The 15,244-nt window shown below is 44.0% G+C and overlaps 1 protein-coding gene across 13 annotated transcripts in view; it reads right to left on the bottom strand.

The window, feature by feature from the left end:
- Positions 1 to 15,244, bottom strand: part of plcb4a (phospholipase C, beta 4a) — a 546,496-nt gene that overhangs the window by 218,531 nt on the left and 312,721 nt on the right. For all 13 annotated transcript variants that reach the window (XM_043696592.2, XM_043696591.2, XM_043696594.2 and 10 more), the window contains 2 exons: positions 5,145 to 5,225; positions 3,437 to 3,496 (listed from right to left, as the gene is read on the bottom strand). In XM_043696592.2, the coding sequence (XP_043552527.2) occupies positions 3,437 to 3,496; positions 5,145 to 5,225 (141 nt within the window). The remainder of the gene's footprint in view (positions 1 to 3,436; positions 3,497 to 5,144; positions 5,226 to 15,244) is intronic.

Raw genomic sequence — 15,244 nt, 5'->3', positions numbered from 1 at the left:
ATCAAACTTTGCAGAGTATTATAAGTACTGTCCACAAGTAACAGTAACACTGTAGCTGAAGTCATTTTTTGCACAAGCTGTTAGCACTTGGGTGCTTGCCTGGAACAGTTAAGGTTGGCTGCTATCAATTTTCTGGAGACAGTGGTATAGATTTCAAATTCTCCTTTAAGAAAGCTGGCACTTCTGTTGGGGAGGTCTCCCAGTGAGTCGGCAGTTCACTATCAATGATGGTAGGGGTTTAACAGGCAAGACAGAGAGAAGGCGGAGGCTCCAGGTACGTTATCCCGCTGACTCTCTAGATTCAAATCCAATATCTTTCCACCTTCCTCCAACAGCAATGCAGCTCAGTAGTTAGCTCTGTTGCCTCACAGCAGCTGGGACGCGGGTTCGATTCCACCCTCGCCGACTGTCTGCGTGGAGTTTGCATATTCTCCCTGTGTCTGCGTGGGTTTCCTCCGGGTGCTCTGGTTTCCTCCCACAATCCAAAAATGTGTGGATTATGTGGATTAGCCATCCTAAATTGCCCACAGAGTCCAGGAATGTGCAGATTAGGGGGATTCGCCATGGACAATGCAAGGTTAACAGGGATAGCGTGGGTCTGGGTGGGATGCCCTTTGGAGGGTCGGTGTGGACTTGATGGGCTGAATGGCCTATTTCCACATCGTAGGGATTCTAAAACTAACACTGACTATCCTACCAGCCCTGATAGTGTTGCAGACTTGGTATCTCCATTCTAGTAGCTTATTCCTTGCAAGTGTAACATTGCTGCCACGGCTAATATTTTTTGCTTTGTAAAGGGTACTTTCAAAAGACTTCAGCTAATACTTACAATTTTGGATAAAATATCTTCAGAACAACTTTAACCTTAAGTTATTCTGTTGCGTCAAACCTTCCTCCAGTTTACAGAGGAGCTGAAATAGTCCGTGTGCCACCACAATCATTTCCATTGTTTCTCCAACTGTGCAATCCCACACATTGTCAGATTTATCGTTTACCTCACTGCATGGCTTTTCCAATGTCCCTGCTGCAGCAGACTATATAACAAGTCACCTCATTCCGGGAAGTGACTGACATGTTTTTCAAACCTGTTAAGGTGCTGACTAAATGCGAGGCATTTTTTGACACTCACTTCAGTAGCCTGAAAGCGTTATTGTGAATGCAACCCAAGATAAACTGCACTCAATCAGCGTCTTTAAAATAAAGGAAGAAATGTCAGGTAAAAGCATTTGGACACCAGGCTGCATTTGCTGCAGAGTGACATTCTCTAAAACATTAACTAACGTGCCATTTATTTTACAGCGTTGCTGCTGATAATGATAGCCTTAATTTTGGCAGGAGCTCTAGAAGGTAAACATTGACTTGAAAGGATATCTTGATGGCTTCCTTGGAGACAGTTGCCACTACAGTAGTAACATCCACCTTATGGTCTAACACTCCTAGTAAGTCAATGGCTTGAGTAGTTCAGGATAGTGACTGATCCTCTGTCTTTACAAACGGGCAATAGCAGCTAATGCACACAGAATGATTTGTTCCCTGTGGCTAATTCACAATAGGAAGGAATCCTGAAGGCTCCTACAAAATAGAGAAAGTATTGGAAGCACACAGCAGCATCTGATTAGACCTAGAATAGAATTCTTGCAGTGTAGATAGAGGCCATTCAGCCCGTTGAGTCAGCATAGACCCTCTGAAGAGCATCCCACCCCACCCCCAAACTAAATCCCATAACCCCACGTTGACCATGGCTAATCCACCTTGCCTACACATCCCTGGACACAATGGGCAACTAAGCATGGCCAATCCATCCTAACGTGCACATCTTTGTGGGAGAAAGCTGGAGCACACCACTGAGGTGAAGGTGAAAACTCTACAGAGAGAGTTTCCTGAGGATGGAATCGAACCCAGTGCCTTGGCACTGTGAGGCTGCAGTGTTTACCACTGAGCCACTACCAGTACTTGAGACAGGCTGGCTAGTGAAACCAAGAAAGCCAAGTTAAGGGTAAATTTAGTTTGAATTCAGGCCACTGCACACAAAATATTTAAACAAGTTGAGAGGGGAAGTTAAAGCAAGTTTGGTGTCAGAAGGTGGAAGCAGTGGTCGACAATGTGACAAGTGCAGCGGGTCGGTGAGATCCGAAGTCAACAGAGCTGTGACAGTCAGAAGAGGTGGGCAGCAAGGGAAATTAGACAGGCTGACTTCGTTATAGGGCCTGTGAACTCTCAATGGAAGAGGGGCTTGTCAAGAAGTCTGACCCAGAAGGCACAGTCATCACAGGAAATTTGACTGAGAATTAGAAAGTGGACTGAGAGCAGGAAGCAGATTATTCAATATATGTGTCAAATACTCTGAATGAAGAGGTGATCTTCGTAGTCAGAGAAGGGAGAGAGAGAGACACACACACACAGATACACTCATACGCATACAAGGGGAGGGAATGAGGGGGAGAGTTGAGGAGATGGAAAAGTAGTGGGGATAGACAGGCGAGAAAGGGACAAGAAAGGAAGAAAAGAGGGGAGGGGTAGAACGGGGAGAAAGGTGGAGAGCGATGGGGAACGGGGAGAGAGCTGGGGAGAGAGATGGGGAATGGGAAGCAAGGTGGAGAGAGATGGGTAATGAGGAGAGAGATGGGGAATGGGAAGCAAGGTGGAGAGAGATGGGTAACGGTGAGAGAGTTGGGGAGAGATGAGGAACGGAGAGAGAGATGGGGAATGGGGAGAGAGATGGGGAGAGATGGGGAACGGGGAGAGAGATGGGGAGAGATGAGGAACGGAGAGAGAGATGGGGAACGGTGAGAGAGATGGGGAGAGATGAGGAATGGAGAGAGAGAGATGGGGAATGGGGAGAGAGATGGGGAGAGATGGGGAATGGGGAGAGAGATGGAGAGAGACAGGGAATAGGGAGAGAGATGGGGAATGGGGAGAGAGATGGGGAGAGAAGGGGAATGAGGGGAGAGATTGAGAGAGATGGGGAACAGGGAGAGATGGAGAAGGGCGAGCAAGAGATGTGGAGAGGGCTGGTGAATGGGTGAAAGAGGCATGTGGACATAGGACGAATCAGGGAGATCCCCAGAAAGTGAGCAATCAGGAATAAACCAGGGGAAGGAAAGTGGTGAAAGGCCATGGGAAATCTGGGAAATAAAACGTTCAAGATCAAAACTAAAGTGTTTGTGTTTACACAATCTTCAAGGTCATAGAAAATACAGACGGATAGGAAGGGCTCGGTGAAATATACAAGAATCTTATCTCGAGTTAAGTCTCCCCACAAGTATCTCGCCGATTTTCTTATCAGTTCTTGAGCAGGAAGCAATTTCTTCAGATTAATTTCCAAGTAATTTAACTGAGTCAACATATTTCTGTCACGTTGCCTCATAATACTCGCAGTTTATCTTTCTTGTGAACTAGCTTTCCCAAAGATAAGGCGCACAGAACAAGTTCTTACTTTAGGGATGGTCCCATATCGAATACTGTTGACCATTGAACATTCCAGTACTTGTCCTTCCTTAAAAACATACAAGAAAATCATGCCTTAGGTAATGCTCACATGATACAAAGATTTATATCATTTTAAGCATGCCAGAATTACTGCTGAATGTACCAAAAGCAGATGTGGTTTCAAGAATGTTTATTTCCAGCTGTTTACAAAGGGAAACTTACAAACACCTTAATGCTACGTTATGGTGCACTGCAGTAATTTGAACAGAACTTGCATCATGAATAACTGCCTGGTCAGGAATTAACGAGAAAGAGAATCGTACAATGGCTGGGACAAAGATAAAGCATTGTGTGCAGTCTCGGGTATCAAAGACTAGTTGGACTGAAGGGTCTGTTTCCGTGCTGTATGACTCTATAATTACTAAAGCCATTGGGGTCATTAAATGTTGATTCCACAGGATTGGTGCTGAGGACTGGACACCCAATTTAGGACAAGCGAGTTCAGGTACTCCAGTGCAGCAGAGAAGGGATTTAATGGACATGGTACAGTTTAAACAGGGAAAAGGAACGTCTTTTATTAGACAGCCAGTAAAGACCGGCCTTCCAGATAGACATGGGAGTGAGAACAAGAGTCGGGAAATGACTTTATGAACCGGGTGTTGGAGAACGGGAATGCTTTGCCATAGGAAACGGCTGCAGAGCTTTGATCCTTCTGAAGGGAACATGGATAAATATGAGAAGGTATGAGACAATTCAGAGTGTGACAGGCTGTATGAGACACATTCTGGTTTTCTCTCTCAAAGACACAGTAGAATTATGTGTCACTGGAGAAAGCCTCCTTCTCCTGTGCTACAAACTCTGTCTAGACTTTCTGGGAACAAAGTCAGATATTTCCGCAATGTATTCAGGTATACAGAGATTTTAGTATCAGAGTTGGGATGTTATGTTGAGGTTGTACAGGACATTGGTGAGCCCATTTCTGGTGTCTCGTTCTGATCTGCCTTCTATAGGAAGGATATTATTAAGCTGGAAAGGGTTCAGAAGATATTTACCAAGATGTCGATGGATATGCAAGGTTTTCATTATTAAGAAAGGCTGGATAGGCTAGGAGGTTGACAGGCGACCTTGTAGAGGTTTATAAAATAATGAGGGGTATAGATAGAGTTAATGGTAGTTATCTTTTCTCCAGGATAGGGGATTTCAAGACTGGGGAGCACATTTTTAAGGTAAGAGGAGAGAGATTTAAAAAAGAGAGGAGAAGCAAACTTTTTAACACAGAAGGTGGTTCATGTGTGGAATGAACTTCCTGAGGAAGTGGGGAATGTAAGTATAGTCACAATGTTTAAAAGAATTTGGATAAGTTCATGAATAAGAAAGGTTTGGAGAGATATGGGCCAGTAGCAGGCAGGTGGGACTAGTTCAGTTTGGGATTATGTTCGGCGTGGATTGCTTAGACTGAAGGATCTGTTTCTGTACTGGATGACCCTTTGACTCTATTATGTTCTATCTGTTCTTCCTAAAACTGAGGAAAAGTTTGCACTGGAATAGTTTCGTGAGAGGGCCTTTCGAGTCATGTTGTTCTCAATATTACTTTAACTCAACTGATATTTAGTAATGGAAATCCACTAACAGCATTCTAACGTGTGAGAAATATTGACTGAAAAGGTAATAAATTTATAAACTGCGATCACCGAGTTGAAATGTAAACAACATACCTTTCCTTCACTTTTCCACGTGAGAAAGAATCCAAATTCGTCCACCTTAAAGATACAGTTAGGTTCCAATACAGATGACTCCTGTTGGAAGAAATAGTTTCCAGTTGGTGACCAGTCTTAATAAGGTCAACCTTTTGCCAAACAGGCCTCAGGTGGAGAATCTAACCATAGAAGAGAATCCCTACACTGTGGAAGCAAGTTCACACAGACACTCTGAAGAGCATCCCACCCAGACTCACCCCACTACCCTACTCCTTTAACCCTTCATTTCTCCTGGCTAATCCAAATAACTTATATATCCCTGGACAGTATGGGCAATTCAGCATCCCAATCTACCCTAAGCTGCACATCTTCGAACTCAGGGATGAAACCGGAGCACCCGAAGGAAACCCATACAGACACGGGGAGAAGGTGGAAAATCCACACACATAAGTAGCCTTGGCTTGAACTGAACCCAGGTCCCTGGCACTATGTGGCAGCAGTGCTAATGACTGAGCCACCATGCTGCCCTGTACAGGAGTGGAGTAAATCAAATGGGTCCCTTACCTCTCATGCACACCTCTTGGTCATCAGTCTAAATACAGAAAATATTTGAGGAACACTAGTCACTGTTGTGGTTCTGTTCGCCGAGCTGGGAATTTGTGTTGCAGACGTTTCGTCCCCTGTCTAGGTGACATCCTCAGTGCTTGGGAGCCTCCTGTGAAGCGTTTCTGTGATCTTTCCTCCGGCATTTGTAGTGGTTTGAATCTGCTGCTTCTGGTTAAACCACTACAAATGCCAGAGGAAAGATCACAGAAGCGCTTCACAGGAGGCTCCCAAGCACTGAGGATGTCACCTAGACAGGGGACGAAACGTCTGCAACACAAATTCCCAGCTCGGCGAACAGGACCACAACAACGAGCACCCGAGCTACAAATCTTCTCTCAAACTTTGACCACTAGTCACTCTTTCCTCACTGAACTCAGAGTTAAGTGAGAGCAAAGATTAAATCTGACGTATGTTATCATTTCATTTCCCCCTCTATTTTGGTGTGGAGGTGCAGATGTTGGACTGGGGCGGACTAAGTCAGAAGTCACATGACTCCAGGTTATAGTCCAACAGGTTTATGTGAAATCACAAGCTTCTTTGTCAGTGATTTCATCTGATGAAGGAGCAGCACTCTGAACGCTTATGAGTTCAAATAAACCTGTTGGATCATAACCTGGTGTCGTGTGACTTTGGGGTAAAGGACAGGAGTAGGGATGAGAAAATGTTGACAGTGACCAATACTACTCAACTCCTTGCGAAAAGCAATTTCGCTCTATTGAGTTTTAAGGACATGGGTTAATTATAATAACTAACAATTTGTCAGCAATGAAGGTCAGGATTATGCCGTATCTCAGAATTGATCAAAAGAATGTAATGCGTTGGTACTTCAAAGGAACAGGGAGCCCTCTGAATCTTATAAAACTTTCTCTCCACTCCACTAATTCAGTCAATTGTCACTGCCCCCTCTCAAGGCAGCGTGATAAATTTTAAAACAAAGCACCAACTCATTGTCCCTAAGTATTGCTACATGTTCCCGTTATGTTAATGTACAGATCTTAGACAGGGGCATCAGCCCACTAAAGCAGCAAGATATCATCATGACATTTGACGGTTCTAGTTCACCACCTTACTCTCTGGTCAGTTATGCTGCAGTTAAGTGTTCAGTCAGTCAGTCAGCTGGTCAGTCAGTCATCCAGCAAGCTACATATGGAAAACAGCGGTAGGAGTGTGCTGCCACACAAAAGCCCCATGACTACCACCTGTCCCAAGTGTAACAGAGCCTGCACAGCTCTCTGTACAGCCTCCTACGGACTCACCCTGAGAGTGGGAGAGAGCCACCCTCATTCACAAGGGACTGCTGATGAATGAATGAATAAAACTGCGAATGGAGTAGTTATGTAAGCGCGTAACCTGGACAGCACATCTAAGTCTGAGATGTCATGTTGGGTGTATCTAGTTAATTGTTAGTAAACTTCCAGACATCTGTCTCAATATTAACATGTGGCTGGGCTACAGAAAACCACTGGCATGTTAGTTTCTGAACTCACACATGTGTTGCGAAGAATGACGATGCGTTCTTTTGCTGAGCTGATCTTTATATTTTGTGCTTAGTTAGACACGTTGCTGCAGGAATAGAGTGACCAAAAAGGGTGATGAGCTGCAAGACAAACTGCCCGAAAGCAGACATTCTGTCTAAGCCGTGCAGACATGTGGTACAATATAGGGGGCCAAATATACCACAGCACGAAGGATGGCCCCAGTCTGAAAAGGGCCACACAATGGCATGCACAGCAAAAGGTCATCAAAGAGAATCTTGGCAGGGAATGAGTTCACTATCTCCCAAAGTAGCACAACCAGAAATTAAACTCAAACAGGGTCAGGGATGAGCATTAAGCCTCCGTGGTGGCACTCACAGATGTCAGCATTAAATACTGTGCAGTCAAGGATGACCATTACCTTTGCACTAAAGATTCTTAAATTATTAAAGGGGTGCAGCCTTCATGAAAAACTGATTGGATAACAATCGTTTTTTTTTCTCTTCCGGACAGGGAAAAGGACCTGAAGCTTCCAGTACATTTATATTATGCATAACCTGACTGATAACTTGCAGTTACAGAGTCATAGAGATGTACAGCACGGAAACAGACCCTTCGGTCCAACTCGTCCATGCCGACCAGATACCCTAAATTAATCTCGTCCCATTTACTAGCATTTAGCACATATCCATCTAAACGCTTCCTATTCATATACCTATCCAGCTGCCTTTTAAATGTTGTAATTGTACCAGCCTACACCACTTCCTCTGGCAGCTCATTCCTTACACGCACCACCTTCTGTGTGAAAACGTTGCTCCTTCGGTCTCTTTTATATCTTTCCCCTCTCACTCTAAACCTATGCCCTCTAGTTCTGGACTCCCCCACCCCAGGGAAAAGATGTCGCCTATTTACCCTATCCATGCCCCTCATGATTTTATAAATCTCTCTAAGGTCACCCCTCAGCCTCTGACACTCCAGGGAAAACAACTCCAGCCTGTTCAGCCTCTCCCTGCAGTTCAAATCCTCCAACCCTGGTAACATCCTTGTAAATCTTTTCTGAGCCCTTTCAAGTTCCACAACATTCTTCCAATAGCAGGGAGACCAGAATTGCACAAAATATTCCAAAAGTGGCTTAACCAATATATAATTTAACACTGAAAAATATCCCAAGACACTCATCAATATGAATCCAACCCTCTGTTTCTGAAAAAAAAACATTGTTTTTCAATCAGCCTGACATTTCCTAACCAATTTAGCCATTCCAGAATATTCATTGCAATGATCAACCTAAGCACAATTTAAACATTTATTCAAAGTTTGTGCGAAGATTTGTAGCTCGGGTGCTCGTTGTTGTGGTTCTGTTCGCCGAGCTGGAAGTTTTTGTTGCAAATGTTTCATCCCCTGGCTAGGCGACATCATCAGTGCTTGGGAGCCTCCTGCGAAGCGCTTCTTTGATGTTTCCTCCGGTGTTTATAGTGGTCTGTCCCTGCCGCTTCCGGTTGTCAGTTTCAGCTGTATGCTGTAGTGGTTGGTATGTTGGGTCCTCTAGGAGGCATGGCATTCAGCCACAAACTCCATCAACAAACACATCGACCTGGACCCAATATACCAACCACTACAGCGTACAGCTGAAACTGACAACCGGAAGCGGCAGGGACAGACCACTATAAACACCGGAGGAAACATCAAAGAAGCGCTTCGCAGGAGGCTCCCAAGCACTGATGATGTCGCCTAGCCAGGGGACGAAACGTTTGCAACAAAAACTTCCAGCTTAAACATTTATTTTATTGCAATGCTACAGTACACACAATGGATTCTAACTGATATCAGTCCTTTCACTATGCATTACAGCCATCTTCTCTGTATTAATCACTACTGACAGTCAATCACACTGCCAACTCCTATTTACCTGGTAATAAACAGTAACACAGATGTTGAATATTAATAAAAAGAGTTAAAAATAGCTTTGTCATCAAAGGAAATATTACAACAGACAACAGCAGGGTGCACTGAGAGCCATTTCTGATAAGTAAACAATCATCCTTGGGTGCTGAAGCTCAGAGACAGTGAGGCTGAAGCATAAATCACAAAAAAATGGCCAGTCTGTCTCTTTTTAAACTCCACTTAAATTAAATTTGTTTCTTGAGGCTACGGTCACTGTAAACGATGTCTTAGAATAGTCATTCTTTAAACAAAAAGTCAGAACTTATATTATCTTGAAGGTCACCTTATGTTTATTTATATCATTGTGTCCTGTGTTGTTCATAAAATATCGATAAGTGTGCAGAAATCACTATGAAATATTCTTCCTTCACGATCTTGAAAAGTTTCTCTAATAGCGAGATTTTAATGCAGGGGCAAACGGAATTGATTGCTAATTTAGACAAAATCTTGTTTCATTGCTTTGTGTGCAGTCCAGATTTTCTCTCTGATTAAACCCAAATTTGTTTCAAATTGGCAAGAGTGTAGGAGCAGGTGACTATGGGAAACTCTTGTCAATTTTCCCTCAGAAAATGATCCATTTGATAGCGATTTACTTAACCAGCAAATTAATGCACCAAATCTTTTCCAAATCACAGGCACAATGTCAGTATGCAACTACATTTCGTGAGAAAACGAATGAATATTTTCCAATAGAACAAGACTAAACTAATTTTGTTGCTCTTTGAAAGATGAACAGGATTCTCTGCTCTTGTCTTGCCACTCATAAACTATTAAAACAATAACTAGAAGCAAAAAAACATTGGAAATGCACAGCAGGTCAATCAGCATCAGATAAGATTAAGTAACAGAGAAAATGTTCATCAAATTTCTACAGGATGGCTATCTCATTGCTTTATGAAGTCAGGTTCAGCTATCAAGTAAAGGGTTAGATTTACAGATGCATCACAACAACAGATGCTTCAGAGACTTGGCTGTTTTCATTTCTTTAAATTCATGATGCATTCTGAGTGAAACACACCAACTGGTGTCAACAAAGACTTGGATCACTGCAGCACAATTACAACATTTAAAAAGCATTTGGGGTAAAAAAACACAAAGAACAAAGAAAATTTACAGCCCAGGAACAGGCCCTTCGGCCCTCCAAGCCTGAGCCGATCCAAATGTACTGTCTAAACCTGTCGGTCAATTCCTAAGCATCTATATCCCTCTACTCCCCACCTACTCATGCATTTATCCAGATGCATCTTAAATGAATCTACTGTGCCTGCCTCTACCATCTCTGCTGGCAACGTGTTCCTAACGCTTCTGTGTGAAGTACTTGCCGCGTGTATCCCCCTTAAACTTTCCACCTCTCACCTTGAAAGCGTGACCTCTCGTTACTGAATCCTTCACCATGGGAAAAAGCTTGTCTCTATCCACCCTGTCTATACCCTTCATGATTTTATAAACCTCAATCAGGTCCCCCCTTAATCTCCTTTTTTCAAATGAAAATAAACCTAACCTACTCAACTTTGCTTCATAGCTCGCACCTTCCATACCAGGCAACATCCTCTCCAAAGCGTCCACATCCTTTTGGTAATGTGGTGCCCAGAACTGTACACAGTATTCTAAATGCGGCCGAACCAATGTCTTGTACAATTTTAACATGACTTGTCAGCTCTTATACTCAATACCCCGTCCAATGAAGGCAAGCATACTATATGCCTACTTGACCACTCTATCCACCTGTGCAGCAACCTTCAGGGTACAATGGACTTGCACTCCTAGATCTCTCTGCCCATCAACTTTTCCCAAGGCTCTTCCGTTCATTGTATAATTCGCTCTACGTTTCTACATAAGTAAGAAAAGTTTAGAGGGATATGAGCCAGGAGCCAGCAGGTGGGACTAGTTTAGTTTGGGATTATGTTCATCATGGACTGGTTGGACCGAAGGATCTGGCTCCGTGTTGGATGACTCCATGTACAAATAGGCATTGTTTAACGTTTTCAAAAACGCTAGAAGCTCATGTTTTATATGTCCAGCCAATGTCTGAAAAACATTTTGCTGATATTGCTACCTTGGTGGATGAACAAAATGCCCCTCTCTCAGTGGCTGGAAATTTTTGCTTTTGTGCCAGTGTGGTAGAAAATGAGGGCAAAACAGTCATGCTGTCCTCCACTGTAAAACATGCGACACCACATCGACCACCCTCAAATGCCCCCTTGTCCTGTTCAGCATTACTGCCGCTAAATTCACCTTCCTGGGAGTTGCCCGAAGCTGGATACTCGCTCAAATCTGCTTCGCTCTCATGCTTTTTGTTCACACATAAACCTAACAGCACACGGTAGTTTTTCAGAAGAAACTGGGATGGCCCTTGCTATCCACACACAAGCCTGTTACACTCGATGAGGTTTGAAGCGAGACTGAATAGATGAGGCCTCTTTCTGCGGTTCAGAAGAATTAGCAATGATTTTGTTTAAACAGGTAGTATTCTGGGACAGATTAACAAGGAATAAGATATATGCAGAGGGATCTGTTTCCCTGCGTTGGAGAGTCTAGAACTGGGGACATAGTCTCAAGAATGGCCATCAACCTCACAGGAGCGAGATGATGAGATATCTCTTCATGGAAGATAGTTGAAGTCTTCAGAATTCTCTCCCCCAGACAGCCACAGCTCAATCAGTCGATTGATATATTCAAGATAGAGGTTGAAAGTTTTTCGGATCCTCAGGGATTTAAGGGAAAGGTGGCTCAGGCAGGAGTCTAGAATTAAGACAGATCAGCTATGATTGTATTGAATAGGGAGCAGGCTTGAGGGGACGAATGGACAATTTCTGATCCTAATTATTACGTACATAAGGCCTTAATAATGATTGCGGTTTGCAAGTATTAAGTCATTTAAGACATTTAGAGAAAGCAGACAGACCTCCTGCATCAGATAAAAACTCAGGATAGAATTACTGTCAAAAGATAAGGAATGAGAGTGCTGTGATTAGTCAGAAATGTGATATGAATCAAAATGCATACGACAAATTATCTGCAAAGTGCCTTTCATTCAAAAATCAGGAATGCGTAATGGAGATCTGGATTTGCACTTCAAAATATTATCTGTTGGCTGTAATATCACAGACAGTTTTGGGGCCTCTCGACAGAGTTACAAAACCATTTCTGAAAGTCATGTTCAATAGCCCTGTGGATGTTAACAATGAGCTGATATGCTTATACTGCTTTTGCTTGTGGCAATGCAATGTGTGACCAGTCATTAGTGCTGACAGAGAAAAAGTAATGGAGAAAAGGCAGGAAGCAGAATGGAGCAAAGAGATGATAAATCAGACATCTGACAGCAAGAGGATAACTCAAGAAATTATTGCTCTAGGCATCTCCAAGATACTTACTTGCTATTTTTGCTTTTCACCAACTAAATCATGGCTATTCATTCTACCTTAGCTAATTTACACTTTAATAAGCACTTTGCAACCTTCTGGGCTCAATACTGCATTCAACACCTTCAAATTGCGAACCCATTCCTTTCCTTTCTTTTAGCTTAACTGGTTGTATTCCCTTGTCACCATGCCCTCTCTCTCCTCCCCACACTCCAGCAGGACAGTCTGTTCTTTCAAGTCTGGCAGTCAGATACACCATTGCTTTCACATTCCGATCACTTAATCTGAATTGTCAACACCCTTTCTCCCCCTGCACTCCAACTCCTCCCCTCCACTATAGCATAAATGCTGCCCTCATCTCCCACACTTCACATCAGCTCTGGTGAAGAGCCATAGAATCATAGCGATATACAGCATGGAAACAGACCCATCGGTCCAATCCGTCCATGCCGACCAGATATCCCAACCCAATCTAGTCCCACCTGCCAACACCCAGCCCATATCCCTCCAAACTCTTCCTAATCATATATCCATCCAAATGCCTCTTAAATGTTGCAATTGTACCAGCCTCCACATCATCCGCTGGCAGCTCATTCCATACACGTACCATCCTCTGTGTGAAAACATTGCCCCTTAGGTCTCGTTTATATCTTTCCCCTCTCACCCTAAACCTATGCCCTCTAGTTCTGGACTTCCCGACCCCAGGGAAAAGACCTTGTCTATTTATTCTATCCATGCCCCTCATAATTTTGTAAACCTCTATAAGGTCACCCCTCAGCCTTCGACGCTCCAGGGAAAACAGTCCCAGCCTGTTCAGCCTCTCCCTGTAGCTCAGATCTTCCAACCCTGGCAACATCCTTGTAAATCTTTTCTGAACCCTTTTAAGTTTCACAACGTCCTTCCGATAGGAAGGAGACCAGAATTATACGCAATATTCCAACAGTGGCCTAACCAATGTCCTGTACAGCCGCAACATGACCATCCAACTCCTGTACTCAATACTCTGATCAATAAAGGAAAGCATACCCCATTTAGATTACATTCCCTACAGTATGGAAACAGGCCCTTTGGCCCAACAGGTCCACACCAACCCTCCGAGGAACCGACCCAGACCCATTCCCCTACCCTATATTTACCCTTGACTGATGCACCTAACACTAAGGGCAATTTAGCATAGCCAACTCACCTGACCGGCATACCTTTGGATTGTGGGAGGAAACCGGAGCACCCGGAGGAAACCTACGCAGATACGGGGAGAATGTGCAAACGCCACAGAGACAGTCACCCGAGGTGGGAATTGAACCGGGGTCCCTGACGTTGTGAGGTAGCAGTGCTAACCACTAAACCACCGTGCCGCCCGACCGACTCGAAATGTTAGCTTGCTCCCTCCTGTTAGCCTGACCCTCTGTGATCTCCAGCATTTGTTGTTTTCTGCCAAATTTTACATTTGTTTCTTGGTGTTGAGATATGTTGACTCAGGGCACTTTTCTCTGCCACTTCCCTCACCTCTGGTTTTGGGCAGCAGCAAGTAAACCCATAGTTTCCCCTTCCCATTTGTGGGCCCCCAGGTTCCCCCTTTCACATCTCAGGCGTTGGAAGATTTAGTACTGAACGACTTGGCCAAGCACACCTACCACATCCCACTAAAGGGCATTTGATTGTATTGAGCTCGCAGGCTTGGCACTATCTGTGCTGTTTCATGTCCTAAAGACCTCCCCACGCCACACATCTGATACAGGCCATGCCTTCTCTCAACTTTGTGCAGCTGAATGAATTTCCAGCACGGCTGGAGCACAAGCGACCTCTCCCACTGGGCTACTCAAAACGATGATCAACGACGTGCATGTTAGCTGTGGCTTCATAAGCTCACGAATACAAGCTCCATGCCAGGAAGCAAGTGCAAATATCAAAGTGAACATGCAGATGCAGCACTTAACTAGAAAGGCAAATGGAATCCTGGCATTTATTGCAAAAGGACCAGATTATGAAAGTAAAGAAATTATGTTTCAATTATATAGGTTGTTGGTGAGACCACACCTGGGAGTGTTGTGACCAGTTTTCGTCTCCTTACTTGAGGAAGGATGTGGTAGCACTGGAGGCAGTTCAAGGGAGGTTCACCAGATTGGTTCCAGGGGTGAAAGGGCTGTTGTACAAGGAGTGGTTAAAGAGTTTGGGTTTGTACTTGCTGGAGTTCAATAGAAAGAGGGGGATCTGATTGAGGTATATAACATGATAAAGGGCATTGATAAGACGGATGTTGAACCGATGCTCCCCTTTGTGGGACAGTCATGGACGAGAGGTTATCGATCTCGAGTGAGAGAAGGTAGGTTGAAAACTGAGATGTGGGAGAAATTACTTCTCTCAGAGGGATCTGTGTAAATCACGGCCCCAAACTGCAGTGCGGGCAGAATCAATCAACAGATTCAAGAAAGAAATGAGACCTTTCTGATGAAAAGAGGAATAAAAGGCAATGGGGACCAGGAGAGTGGAGTTGAGGCCAGGATAAGATCAGCCATGATCATGGTAAATGGTGTAACATGTCTATTCCCACTCCTAATTCCTAGGTTTCATTCCATGTGTTATTGATGGATTGACACACTGCTACAGGAGCTGTCAGGGGTTATACTGAGGATCCACCTGCCTGTGATGGGGGTTAGCAGGGGGTCAAGGTGAAAGATTCCATGACACAGAGCACAGCTGTTATCCCCAGTATCAAACGCTTAATCAAAGT

The sequence above is a fragment of the Chiloscyllium plagiosum genome, unplaced genomic scaffold (assembly GCF_037043375.1).
Source record: "Chiloscyllium plagiosum isolate Xiang-an unplaced genomic scaffold, Cpla_swu_hap1 HiC_scaffold_10, whole genome shotgun sequence".
NCBI classification, from domain to species: domain Eukaryota; kingdom Metazoa; phylum Chordata; class Chondrichthyes; order Orectolobiformes; family Hemiscylliidae; genus Chiloscyllium; species Chiloscyllium plagiosum.
Note: the sequence above shows the minus strand (reverse complement) of the source record. Positions and strands in the feature narration are given on the sequence as shown.